We start from the raw sequence: 13,566 nt of genomic DNA, 5'->3' as shown, positions 1-13,566 counted from the left end.
ATAAACTGAGCTCCAGAAATGCCCAGAAAGTGTGCAAAGCCAGAGGCAAGCCCCACCCACAGGTGCACACCACCATCCAAGCTATGGTTGCCATGAGCGATCTGGAAAGCACATTCATGGACCCCTGGACCAGACTCTCTGCCAGGTTCCCAGAGCTCTTCTGCAGCCATGTTAGTATTAGGAGGATGAACTGGAGTGAAGGCAACAATGTAGGAGGAACATTTTCCTCTAGGGGATGCTTATGGAGATCCTCAGTGCCATATCTCAGCCCCAGTTGTCCAGAATCAGCACCCACACCTCCAAAGAGCCCCAGAGCAGGAATATACAGGACATCAGAGACCTTACATGTGTGAGACATTATTGGCCTGTCAAGAAAACCCATTACCTTGCTCAAGCCATCAAACAGCACTTTGAAGTGGGGGAGTACAGAGCCTCTGGCCACCTTCACAATGTTGTACAGGGCCTCACAGGCGTAGTACCGCAAGCGGCTGTCAGCATCATTGAAGCATGTCAGCACAGGCTCAATGAGCTCCTTCAAGTACAGCCCAGAGTCCTACAAATCAAAACACAAGGATAAGGGGGGGGGGAGCCATGGACTTAAGCAGTGGCTACACCAGAGTGGAGCCCCTGCTTTCTTGCAAGTGCACCGGGGTGGGGGTGGGGGTGGGGGCTTAGAATAGGGCCAGCAAACCTGGCTAAGAACAGAATGCCCAGGCACTGACTATAGCTGGAGTCACCAACATCATGCTTGTGGGCAACACAGATTCCTCAGGCACACAGGTGCTAAAGTCTCCATCACTTGTCCATTTTTTAAAAATGAGATGGGAGAGAGTTGTTGTGGAGAGTTGTGTTCTGGGAAATGAACATTTGTTGGTCCCACAACAGTTTCTTAAGTTTCCAAATGTGTCCTCAAATCCAGAAAATATGGGCACCCCAAACCTAGAGCAAAAGCTCCTTACTATGCAGCAAAGGCAAGAAAGTCCATTTTAAACAGTGAGAGGAGATGGGCCAGAATTCAGCCTCTTTTCAGGAATGTAGGAAGAGTCGTCACTCTGCTAACAAGAAGTCCCATCTCCCTTGCCTTTTCTGGCCACTGATGGGAGGGCAGGGAACCTGTTCCCTTCTGACAATGCCAAAACATCCAAAGGTGGCTCAAAACTTGGAGTTCCTTATTAGCCAAGTAATGTGTGAATAAGCCTAAATTTTGCCAGGGAAAATGGAAGGAAATTGGTCAAAGGCAGCTGGAAGCAGCACACAGCTTGACTAAATGCTTCTCTACATATGAAGATGTTATTTGGAGATATTTCTTAACATTGCACCAAATCAGCATTAGAGCTTAATTATTCATAAAACTTTTTTTTGGAGATTGTGATAAATAATTTTGTAACTAATTTGGAATCCATTTTTTAGATTTCCAAAGTCATCCATCACAGAATGTCTTCCTCCTCTGGAACAAATGTGAGGTTAGAACAGACAGCCTCTCTCCCTTCTAACAGAGGACAAGGGCTCATGTCCTCCTATGGGGTCAAAGAAACAGCAACACCACCTACCTTCCCAAGAGCAATGGAGCAGGCTGCCAGGCCAATAAGCCCCCCTTTTCGACTATGTGGGTGCTGGGAAAGTGCAAACTCCTGAGAAAGAATCTGAATCACATGCTTGATCTGAGCTGTGCTGTTCTGAGCCACAAATTCTCGCACCAGCCTAAAAACAGGAGAATAAGAAGGCTGTATCATGTCTCACCAGGTCCATGTCTGGCTCCAGTTTAACATGAGGAATATATTTCTTTTAATTTAGCTGGCCATTAGCAACCTTGTATGCCCACAAATGAATCATCTATGAACAAATGGAATGGAGCCAGAAAACTGGTCCACCCTGCCCAGTTTTGCCCACTCAAGCTGACAAGTAGTTTTGCAAGGTGCGTGCAGAGAGAAAGGCTTGGTCTACTCTGTGGCTGGATAAGGCCCTTCAACCATACAAACAGCAGCCTGTCTCTGTGTCAAGCCCTATTTCAGGGCTTGATCTTTATGCCTGGTATGTGGTGAGAGCGGAGAAATTCAGGATTGAGAGAAGAGGTGCAACTTCCTCAGAGCTGCTGTTTGTAGATCCCGCTCTAAACCAGCACTCCCGCCCCCGCTCAGGCCTGCTCCAAGAGAAAGAAGAGGCCCTTCGGTGACAGGATGAGCAGGAGCAGCCAACGGGCCAGCCCTTCAGCAAGGGGAGGCGGGCGCTGAGGAAAGGGCTTTGGCTCAGCGGCTGAAGCCCCGCCAATGGCACCTCAAAGCAGGGCGGTGAAAGACCCTGCCGGGCACTATTAATGCGGCTGCTGCTGCCAGTGCGGTGCGAGAAGGGCCCCCTCAGCGGCCCAAGAGCGTGAATGGAAGGCAGCCCGCCCCCCTCGCTCACTTCTCGATTTCCAGCGCCGCCACCTTCCGCTTCTCGTAGAGTTTGTCGTTCAGGGCCCGCACGATGCTCGGCGTCAGCGGAGAGAAGTCCTTCTCCGGGTTCATCGTGCCGGTCGTCCCGCCTTGCCCCGGCCTCAAGGAAGGAAGGAAGGAAGGAGGGAGTGGAGAAAGGGACGAGCGGCTCCCGAGCGCAGGAGCAGGTGGGCGGGAAGGAGGCACTGGCGCTGCTGTAGCGGAGGAGGCGCTTCCCCCCTCTCTCTCCGGCTACCAGGCGGCGGCCATCTTGGTTCAGTCACGTGAGATGTCAGGTGCTTCCTGCTTCCCCCCCCCCTTCCCGGCGGTCTCACGTGACAAATTCCCCTGAGCAGCTTTCCTTCGTTCATGCGGTCCTCGAACCGGCTCCCGCGCGTCGCCAGCGATCAAGGCGCAGTCAGGGCGGCGCAGTCCACCTTGAAGCTTGGGGAGGCTTGTCGCCCAGCGCCTTCGAGCGACGCCTCATCCGGATCGGCAGACGCCCCTCTGGGGCGGTGGCGCGGGATCGCCCACCTCCAAGGGCCAGCAGCTCTCGCTGGTGGCCTGACCTAGTATAAATCATTTTCCTGCCTTTCTGGGCTGCCTCCAACTCAATGCTGCTCATAGACCCACTGATACGGATGGCTTAAGTTAGTCGCCTTCATTCATGTCAGCGGGTCTCGTAGACCCAGCATTGGCCACAGCACCGTTTCCCTCACTCTACTGTATAAAGTGATTGCCTTCAACAGTTTGACACTCGAATCCCACCTTTCGTCCAAATAGACATTTGGGGAACCCTTTAATTTTATTTTTTTTACCATCTGGCAAATAATGCCATTGCCCCAACCCTCTGTTGCTGAGCATTGCTGTAAAGGAGGGGTGGCGAACCTGCAGCCATCCAGCTGAGGAGACTTGAGTCCCACACCTTCTGGAAAGTGCCCACATTAGCCACCCCTGCTTAAAGCATTTCAGTCTGAAGGAACTTAAATGATGGCATGTTGAGTGAGAAACAGTCAAAATCATACTTATCCCACATGTCCCTAAGTTTCACTTGAAAGACTGGCAGCACAACCCCCTCTACCTGTTTATTTAAAAGAAAGCCTGACACTAGCACAATTGTGAGCAGTGGCAGAGATTGCGCTGCTTAATTAGGAATCAGCCGCTTCTGGAAATGGCTCACTTTTCTCTATTTGGCCCTAGTATGTTGTCAGAACCAACACTGGGGGAGGGCAGTCCTGAAGAGAGGCATGCTGGCAAATAGCACCTTGTTGGAAAGCATCTGGGTCATAAGCAAGGAGGCCCTGGTCTCCATCACTATCACCCAGAGAAGTCCTGTTATCCCATCTGGAGTCAAATATTTCACTGGATATTTTGCCCATGCCCTTATATGTTTCTCTGCAGCCAGAAGTTCCAGAAACAGATTCTCAGGATGCCAGCTGTTCCTCTCAGCCTAACCTGCGCATTTGCACAGCTGAGTCTACAGACAGGTATGTGACATTATGCACAACCCTGATGTCGCAGGTCATGGTTGTTCTGCCTCTCCTACTTTCTACCATGGAGGGAACTGACAGCTGATTATTGCCATCCAAATCATCTAACTGTTTCCAGGCAACCTGAGCAGACATAATAATAATAATGATAATAATTTATTATTTGTACCCCGCCCATCTGGCTGGGTTTCCCCAGCCACTCTGGGCGGCTTCCATAGAAACAAAAAATACACTAAAATATCACACATTAAAAACTTCCCTGAACAGGGCTGCCTTAAGATGTCTTCTGAATGTCAGGTAGTTGTTTATCGCTTTGACATCTGATGGGAGGGCGTTCCACAGGGCAGGGGCCACTACCGAGAAGGCCCTCTGCCTGGTTCCCTGTAGCTTTGCTTCTCGCAATGAGGGAACCGCCAGAAGGCCCTCGGCGCTGGACCTCAGCGTCCGGGCAGAACGATGGGGGTGGAGACGCTCCTTCAGGTATACTGGGCCGAGGCCGTTTAGGGCTTTAAATGTCAACACCAGCACTTTGAATTGTGCTCGGAAACGTACTGGGAGCCATTAAGCTTTTGGTATGGCTCTCTCCCTACCAGATCCCAGAATCCTGCCCGCAGCCTTGTCCTGACAAACTTTCAAGCACTTTCTTGTTTTGTTTAATAACCTTTATTCCAAAATAAAATCTTATGTAACAAGACATTCTTATCATGAATATAAGGCAGCATCTCATTTTGCACATTTCCAGGTGATGTTTTATGCTGCTGCATTAACTTATTCAGCAGATTGAACACTGGAGGAATGTTAAGGGCAGAAGGACATTCCTGGTATGGTGTGTGCTGCCCTCCTTACACAAGGAGACACTTGGTTTGTTCTGACAGAAATCTTGCATGTGGAAGCCCTGTATAACACACCCTGCTGTCCTCCGTGCCTGCCGCAAGGACAATCACAGAGGGCTTTCCTCCCCTCTCCTTCCAAAAGGTACAGAGGCATTGCCAACTTTCCCTTCTCCTAAGAAAAGCAAGGAAGATGCTTGACACAGGGGCTCAAATACCAAAAAGCAAGACAATGTGCTGACTGTCTAGCTCTCTCTCCCTCCTTATGGCAATGCTTAAATGAAACAAGACAACACAGTGGCTCTCCACAGTTTCATTTCTCAGGTGTGATACCCTTTAGATAATAAACCCAGGAGACGCCTGAGCCCAGCCCAGCTGCACGAGGACAAGAGACAACCAGCTTGCTGGTGACAGCGGCTTTGGTGCCGCTTGGGTTCCCTTCAAAGGAAACTAGGATGGTAGCTGATTTCTTAGCCTTAATAGTCTCAGTGGCCTTCACAGTGAAGGCAGAATTCTCCACAATGTAGGAGAAAGCCATGGGATGCAGGAAGACATTCTTAAAGGGAATGGATGTGCTGGTGCCAGCCCTGATCTGAATAGGCCCCTGTGGTTTAGGAGGGATTGATGTGCCACTGAGAGGGATGACGTAGTCACCTCCTATGGCTGAGGAAAGGACAAGTGTTCCCTTGCATTCACCCAACTGGCATGGCTCAAAGATTACTTCCACGCTGACCTCAGTGCCTCCTAGAGATCCTGCAGGTGCATTGATGACTTTATCCACGTGGAAGTCAGGGCAGTCAAGCTGGAAAGAGAGAAATCACAGTCTGGTTGGTCTGGTGGCTGCAGTTGTACCACAGAGCAGACAAACGTAACATTTCTTATTGACTCAAGTCTTGTCCAGAGGGTCAGAACAAACTCCAGTAAAACAGAACAAACAAACTGGGTTGCATTATTGTTGTGCTCAGGCTCAGTTACTGCTTCCTCTCCCTGGCAAAACTCCTCCTGCAATGCCTTTGTCCTTTGGAGCAATGAAGCAATCAGCCACTAACCCCAGACAGAAGAGCACAACCCATTGTACTGGTGTGTTCTGAAAACAAGGAGTCTCCCTGGAGAGGGGAGGGAGGGATAGAGGCGGGGGTAGGTCCCATGCACCTAGAGGCATTTCACCCTGGCAGCCTCTGAAAACTAACACAGGCATCATAAGGCAGATCTCCTTTTACCCAGAATCCTTCCTTGTGAGAAGAATCCCAACTTGGGCACAGAAGGAAACAATCTGGAGCCTGGCAGCAGCTATTTTTATTTATAATATCCTGGAGGATGAGATATATGTCAGAACCCAAAAGGTGAGTAGGTTCTCCACAGTAGTTTGGCCTAAATGACACAGCCTGAAGTGTAGGATGGACTCTCAAAAGTGATGAGGCTTCATGTGCAACATCAGGAAAGGCAGTAATGTACCACAGCAGGTGGGCAGCCAGGCTTTCTGCCATTTTTTGTTTCAAGACCAGAGGCCTCTTGCTTTCTCAGTTGCAAATTTGCACTGCACTGCATTGTCACATCCACCCTTGCCTTTGTGCTGCCTCAAACTTTTTTCACTTCCTCTGCAATTTTCATTTGCTTGGCAGCAAGGGGGAGACTGATAGAACTCCTTGCATCTTCTGCAAAGGAAAGTCAAAGTTTCCTCGTGGAGAACTCCTCACCTCATCCCAGTCACACACATAAACAACCATTTGACTGCTCAAGTCAGTCTGGGTTAAACCTATTGAGCAGGGAGAGGGACCCACAACCAGCTAGCACAGATTTCAGCTGTGTCATAGCCAAAGTCCAGATAAATTTAACAGCCCTTCCCCACCCTTGCCACTGTCTGCTGGAAGTGGGTGGCACACGCAACAGGAGGGTCACAGCTCAGGACAGCAGAGCAAATGCTTTGCAAAGAGTCAAAGAGACTTGAGAATCTCACTTCAAACCCCCACTCAGCTAGTCACTGCCTCTCACAAGTAGGATTGTTGGAATGGGATGGGAAAGAACCGTGTATGCTACCTTGAGCTGCTTGGAGGAAGGCAGGGTATAAACATCATAAAGTAAGATATGCACGTGGTCCCTGCTTCAGTCCCAGGCTGGGAAATACCTTTCTCTGCCTGCAAAAGCAGGTGTTAACAGGACTGACTCAGCAGAAAGCAGCTCCAGAGGGATGTTCACATGCTTTCCAGCTAGTTGGGAAGAGAAGCTTGTTGGCACTGTGGCCAAGATGGGGTGGGAGGAAGCATTTTGCTTCTGCAGGGCCTGTAGCAAGAGCTACAATGCCACAAAGGTGTGGCAGTATCATAAGCTAGTGGAGCAGGATGATGGGAAAGTTGATTTGCCTACAAGCAAAGGCTACCGTGGGTGAAAGCTCTGTGTCTGTCAACTTGGATCAGAAGTGGCATCACGGCAACTGGAATCACCTTGGTGGTGTACTCGGTCTTCTGACGGGTGTAGTTGACAAACTTGGCAAAGACGATCTGGCTGCTGCCCAGCATGGCGCAGAAGGAGAGGGCTTTCTCTGGCCGGGCTGGGGTGGCTTTCAGGATCAAGTCGTACTGGAAGGAGCCCAGCTCATTGCTATAGAGGGAGAGGCGCCCAGTAACTTCTCCAGGCCTCATTGGTTGGAACTCAAACACAAGCACCCCCTGAGAAAAGAGGGGAGGGGGCAGAACAAGCAACCGGTCAAGACGTGGAGGGGGATTTGACAGTCACTGACTGACTGGCTCCACCCAACTCCCTTTCTCTGCAAGAATGAATGTTCAGCATCCATGGCCAACACTGGGCAGCAGCAGAGAAGGGAGAGCATGTGGAAGAGCAAATTCTGGCAGGTTCAAGAGCAGGGTTGGGATAGAGGCGCCACAGCCAGTGGGTCAACCTGGAGACAGCTGAGCAGCAGGCAAGTTGATGAGGGTGGCAGGCTGGGAGGGCAGCATGGAAGGCAGGCAAGGAATGGGCAAGAGAATAGGCAGGCATAGAGAGCTAGAGAGTTAGTATGGCATAGTGGTTAAAAGTGTCAGACTAGGACCTGGGAGAGAGCAGGTCTCCCCACTTGGCCATGAAACTCACTGAGTGGCCTTGGGCCACTCACAGTCTCTCAGTCTAACCTACCTCAAATAGTTATTGTGGGGATTAAATGAGGGGGAGAACCATGTATACCACCCTAGGCTCCTTGGAGGGTAAGGTGATAATAGAGAAATCACATCTCTAGAGGCCAAATGTTCCCATTTTCAGTTGGGCTGGGTCACTTTCTGTTCTACAGAACAGTATGGACTGTTGAACAATCCTAGTAAATCCCTTTTGACAATCTAGCCAGTGACAGCCAGACCAATGCCAAGGGTCCTGGCTGCCTGATGACTCTGGGAGGGGCAGGGGACAGGAGGGCGTTCCACACCTTGGAGGTGTTGGAAGCAGCAGCAGAAGCAGCAGTGACATTTCCCTTCCTGTGAGGAGCTTGTTTTCATCTGACAGTAACTCGTGAATTGCCTCCCCTTCTGCTTTCAAAATGTGAAAAGAAAGTCAACCAGTCCTTCCTGCAGGCAGAATGCACACATGGGGAAGGAGGGAGCATCTCCACAGGAGAACGCCGGAGGGAAGGTGAAAGGGTTTTTTAGAGGCCTGCCATAAGGAAACAGTGGGAGGAAAAAGAGGGTGTGTGAGGGAGCAGGAGAGAAATGGAAAAAGAGAAAGAAATCCTGGATTCATCAGTGAAGAAGGACGTATGAGGGTGAGAAGATTTGTTCCTTCAGCAACTTAAGGGAAGGACTAAAGTTATCCCAGGGATTGTGTCAGGTCTGAGCCAGGCTCCAGGCCAGACTGCAGCAGGTGGGAAATCCAGATTTACTATTATATTATTATATTTACATACAAAGTGGAACCAAAACATTTTAGGGAAAGGAAACAATCACCCAGATGTAGTTCTGCTGACTGCCGAATGACAGCAGAGCCGTCTTGGCCATTGCTGGCTGAGGCAGTTGCAAGACCAGGCTCTTGGCCACTTCAAAGGCAAAGTCATACCTCCGACTGAGCTGGGACAATGAACTGGGGGGGAATGTTGATGTCTGGCACTTTGCAGTCAGTGTTGAAGGTCACTGGGACATGGAGAGGGTTTTCAACCTTCACAGAAGATGAGGTGCTTTGCCGCACAGGGGTCATCAGCTCAATGGTGCCAAGTGGGCCACATGGGATGACCTTAAAAGTCACCAAATAGAACAGGAACTCCTGAGTCGTTTCATTGCGGAAGGTCACCTGCAGAGGTAAGGAAGTGTCAGGGTCAGGAGCTGCCATGGTGGTGACTCCATTGAAGGATGGAAATCCATTCAGGTCAGCTTTATCCTACCCACCTTTTACCAAAACACTGCACAAAACTGAGCACCCTTGCTTTTTCCAGAAGCACTGAGCATTCAGACTGCCTAGTGCAGGGCAACTGAACTAGTGTTGGAGCTCAGCATCACTGAAACTATGATGAATTGCAGTTCTTGCCAGCAGTGGCTGGGCTGCTCTCAGAAAAGGAGAAATGCAAAATGGTCAGGTGACTGGAAAGGATGGCAATGAATTCTCAGCCCACACAAGACAGCAGATGTAGAGCCTGAGGGAAAATGATTCCAAAGCATTTGATATCGGAAACTTTTTCCTTTTCAGCTGTGCACCAGGGATAACCAATGTGGTACCCTCTAGATGTTTTGGAACACAACACTCATCAGCCCTAGACAGCAAAGCCAGCAGTCAGATATACTGGAAGCTACAGCTGTTTGGCACTCTTTGGAAGGAAGGGCAGGGTATAAATGTAATAAATAAAACAATAAATGGTCCACAACACCTGGGGGCACCATGTGAGCTGCCCTTCACACATTTGATACAAAATGCCTAAAAAAACCCTGCAGAACAGCCTCTTGTATGGAAATCCCTGCAGCCCAGAAAGGGGCTGATGGTGGATTAGCTGCACCCCCAAATGCTCTGCTGAGCTGGCTGTCCTTAAATCTCCACTGATGTGGTCCCTATGAACGGGAGGGATCATTCTACTTCAGGCGCCCTCAGAAGGGCAAAGGGGATGGTGTTCGGGCTGGGTATTTACCTTGGCACTGTACATGCCTTCCCTGTAAGAGAAGAAGGTGAGCTTGTGGTCCTTCTTGGCAGCAGTAGGCACATCCACATAGTCCAGGGTCTTCAGTGTGGTGGTTAGTTCCAGCCTTTCGGGCTTCAGCATATCCACTGTCACACGGAATCTGTCAGAGGAAGGAGAGTCACCACATTCACCCTCTAAATGCTCCACAGGGACTAGATGTGGAATGTTGGCTGTGGCTGTGCAGACAAAGAGAGGCCACTTTCTCCCCAGCTTTATCCACTGAAGAAAAACACCCACAAGCAAATAACTGTCTTCTGTATAATTTGCAGCTTTTCAACTTTTATTCAAGCAAGTTAAAAAATAAATAGCTTAGCCTCTTCAACTGGGTCATGGGCAGGGCCAAGTATGCAGACATTCAGCAGGAAATCATATTTATTCCAATGATATGAAAAGTTTCACTTGCTTGTTTCTACAGATTCAGCTGGTGTTAAAGGCACAGGGCAGCCATTACTACTACTACTACTACTACTACTACTACTACTACTATTGAAATTTGTATTCTGCCCTATACCCAAGATTCTTGTCCGATTCCATAGCATCCTAAGGCTTTAGTTTGGGTTTTCTTGGCAGAGAAATATAATATGGACTTGCTGGAGCAATATTCAAAGGTGGGATTTGATTGATGTGACCACAGAAAGTAAAAGAGAAGGAAAAGATGAAAGGAGCCTGAAAGTCCATTTGGGGGCAAGGTGTTGACTTCCAACTTGGAGAAGCACTGGAGAAACACCACCCCCCACTGCAATTGTGAAAGGAATATATTCATTTTGCTCCTGTGGCCCATCACAAGCAGTATAGTCTTGATGGGGGCTCACCAACCTGACTCAAAAGAGTCACATTTCATTGCACAGCTGGACCATCAATCTCACCCATTTCATCGTCCTTCAATATATTTCTGCTTAGATATATCATCATCAGGCATGAAACTGGTGTGGTTAGGGGGTAGGAAGAGTTTGAGCAACATTTGGGGGTGCTCAGAACCACCTCTATGGAGACAATGTTCATTTTATGTGGACCTCAAAGTGTCTAAGGTTAAGAAAAGCAACTGCTGGGAGCTCTGGGATGTATTGCAGTTTCCTCACATAAAATAGAAGAAAGACAGGTGGAGACTCACTCAGAGCTATACTGTTGCCCTGGATTTAGGAGGAGGAGGATGTAACAAAAGTGAAAATTATTGTGCCATACAGTGCAACCAAACTGCAAGACCTAGACCACAGACTAGCCTAGCTGCTGCATCCTTCACCAGTGTTGCCCAGGTTTTTGAGGTATGCCTGGCTATAGATCCTTCCTTCCTTCCCACTTCCTGCTGTGGGAATAAGTCATAGCCTCATGGAGCTCAACACTGGTCACTGCAGAAGTCTCAAGTCTTTCCTTGGACTGCAACCAAAGCTCACCCAACAGAGTGCAACTCTCAGCCACTGGAACTGCAGAATCCTGGGACCATGGCCTGTAACAGGTTACTGACAATGGATGCCAAGGCACACCTTGAACTGTAGAATCCTGCTTGGCACTGGATGGAACAGAAGCTGCCAGTCCCAACCCTATGACCCCCCCTCCCCCATCCCATTTACCTTTGTGGCTTGTTTAGCCAATTGGAGATGGGGAGAAGTTCTGTGTAGAATGTTTTGCATGGAACTTCTCTTATGATGTTCCCAGCAGACTTTGGAGGCTCTGCAGTGCCTTGCAGGAGGTACAGCAGCCCCGTCCCATCCGGGAGGGGGAAGAAGATGGACCCCTAACAGGCAAGAGGAGAAATGAGAACCTCAAGATACACACATGACCTGACCAGATTTCTCCTGTGAAATGTGGCTGCTTTGAAAGATACTAGGAAAAGAAGATGGTCCTCAGGCCACCTGGCATTTGCAACAGAAAAACAAAACAGCTGCCTTCTGGAAATGCCACTCTCTGGAGTAAGCCCATCATGCTTAATGCAACATAGCAGAGCATCAAATGAAGCTGCAGAGGTGCTTCTACAGCTAAAATACTTTTAGCTCACCTAAAGTAATGAACCGAAGTTAGTCAGATCCATTAACTTCAATGGTTTCATTGAGTATGACTAGCATTGGATCCAACTCTTAGTTTTGTGTTCTTTTAGTTTAATGTTATTTTATCTTTAATTTTTTAAAAAAATAATTGTAATCCTTGGCCATGAAAATCACTGGGTGACCTTAGGCCAGTCACTTCCTCTCAGCCTGACCCACTTCAAAGGACTGTTGCGAGGATTAAATGAGGAAGGAGAGAACCAAGTATGCTACCTTGAGCTCCTTGGAGAAGTAATGTGTGATATATTACTTTAAAATAATTATTTTAAAACAATTGGCTGATAAAGGTACATGGAAACTTTGGGCTGCCAATAGTAAGTCTCCATAGAGAGAAGCCCGCAAATCTAGTCCAATTCTCTAGCAATTCTGATCTGAGACCCAAAATATCCTCTCTGCCCCCCCCCCCCGGCATCTTTGCCCTTTGTTGTGAAATACCTGGTCCTTCTTGTTGTCTGAATTCATGGCAAGGGGTTTATAGGTGACTTCATATGGCTTGTTTTGCTGGTGGGCTTCTACTCTAATGAACTCTGGACCCTTCCATTGCTCCCCTTCAATGATTGGCCGCAGGGTCCATGCCTGATTGGTCTTGTTGGATAACATAATAGTCTGTGTGTGCTTTGCCCGCACCTGACATGTGAAATTCACCACCTGAAGAGTGAAAGGAGGGGACGGAGAGTGTCATAGTTTTTTCCTATATGGTCAACACACTTGAATTCTGAACATGTTCTGGGTGGTTTTAGCACATTCAAAACTAGGCTGTCCAAGCCTCCTTTTCTTCAGAGCTGTTTCGGTACTGGTTTTCTGAATTTCACCTTGCTAAATAATTTCCCTTCACAAAGAGGAAAAAGCTCTCCAGGGCAGCTGACTGAAGATGGGAATTACACTGGGGAAGCAAGAGTTCCAGTGCACCATCTCAAAGAAAAAAATAAATGGGTGGGACTGGAGGTGGTGGGGTTGTTGCCAGTCCTTCATAGTCTGGAGTCACTTAACCTTGGGCCCTCAGATGTTCCTGGACTCTACCTCCAATCAGCTGTAGTCAGTAGAGCCATAAGTCGAAAGATGATGTGAGTTGTAGTTCAACAGCATCTAGAGGGCACCCAGTTGGGGAAGGCTGGCTTAGAGCTCAAGAGCCCACAAAGCACATCTTCCCCCAAGCACAAAAAGCATTTGCAACTGGTATTTTATCACTGGGGGACATTTTGAAGACATTTGAGTTGCTACATCTGTATTACTCCTTATTTGGTAATTCAGGGATAGCTACAACATGGTGTCCTCCAAATACTGCTACAATTTCCATTACCCCTGGCCATCAGCTATGCCCTCCAGATGTTTTGGGACTACAACTCCCATCACCCCTAGCTAACAGGACCAGTGGTCAGGGATGATGGGAATTGTATTCCCAAAACATCTGGAGGGCCGAGTTTGCCTATGCCTGAGCTATGCCTACTGAAGCTAAAAGGTCTCTGTAGGTTGGATACAAACAGTTTCCCCAAATAAAAAGTGCATGTTGCAGGTTATTGTGGCAAGGATGGAGATACCCACATCCAACCTTTATTTTTTAATAAACACAAAAGAACAACTAAAAGGAGAGTGCTGGGACATGGCCAAATGGGGGGAAGGGGATGGAAGGATAACTGTATTTCAGTTTTG

At 48.6% G+C, this 13,566-nt stretch overlaps 2 protein-coding genes across 4 annotated transcripts in view; both read right to left on the bottom strand.

Annotated features, from left to right (window-relative positions):
- Positions 1 to 2,648, bottom strand: part of VAC14 (VAC14 component of PIKFYVE complex) — an 81,497-nt gene extending 78,849 nt beyond the window's left edge. Inside the window, exons 1-3 of the mRNA XM_081016894.1 lie at positions 2,404 to 2,648; positions 1,551 to 1,701; positions 386 to 553 (exon numbers count right to left, since the gene is read on the bottom strand). Coding sequence (XP_080873020.1) covers positions 386 to 553; positions 1,551 to 1,701; positions 2,404 to 2,507 — 423 coding nt within the window. The 5' untranslated portion in view covers positions 2,508 to 2,648. The remainder of the gene's footprint in view (positions 1 to 385; positions 554 to 1,550; positions 1,702 to 2,403) is intronic.
- A 1,570-nt stretch (positions 2,649 to 4,218) lies between these two features.
- Positions 4,219 to 13,566, bottom strand: part of HYDIN (HYDIN axonemal central pair apparatus protein) — a 133,865-nt gene continuing 124,517 nt past the window's right edge. For all 3 annotated transcript variants that reach the window (XM_081016867.1, XM_081016868.1, XM_081016869.1), the window contains 6 exons: positions 12,352 to 12,564; positions 11,446 to 11,609; positions 9,827 to 9,977; positions 8,770 to 9,000; positions 7,176 to 7,400; positions 4,219 to 5,536 (listed from right to left, as the gene is read on the bottom strand). In XM_081016867.1, coding sequence (XP_080872993.1) covers positions 5,048 to 5,536; positions 7,176 to 7,400; positions 8,770 to 9,000; positions 9,827 to 9,977; positions 11,446 to 11,609; positions 12,352 to 12,564 — 1,473 coding nt within the window. In that variant the 3' untranslated portion in view covers positions 4,219 to 5,047. The remainder of the gene's footprint in view (positions 5,537 to 7,175; positions 7,401 to 8,769; positions 9,001 to 9,826; positions 9,978 to 11,445; positions 11,610 to 12,351; positions 12,565 to 13,566) is intronic.

This window comes from Podarcis pityusensis (genome assembly GCF_964106645.2).
Source record: "Podarcis pityusensis genome assembly, chromosome: 8".
NCBI classification, from domain to species: Eukaryota; Metazoa; Chordata; class Lepidosauria; order Squamata; family Lacertidae; genus Podarcis; species Podarcis pityusensis.
This window is presented reverse-complemented; position numbering and strand designations above follow the sequence as displayed.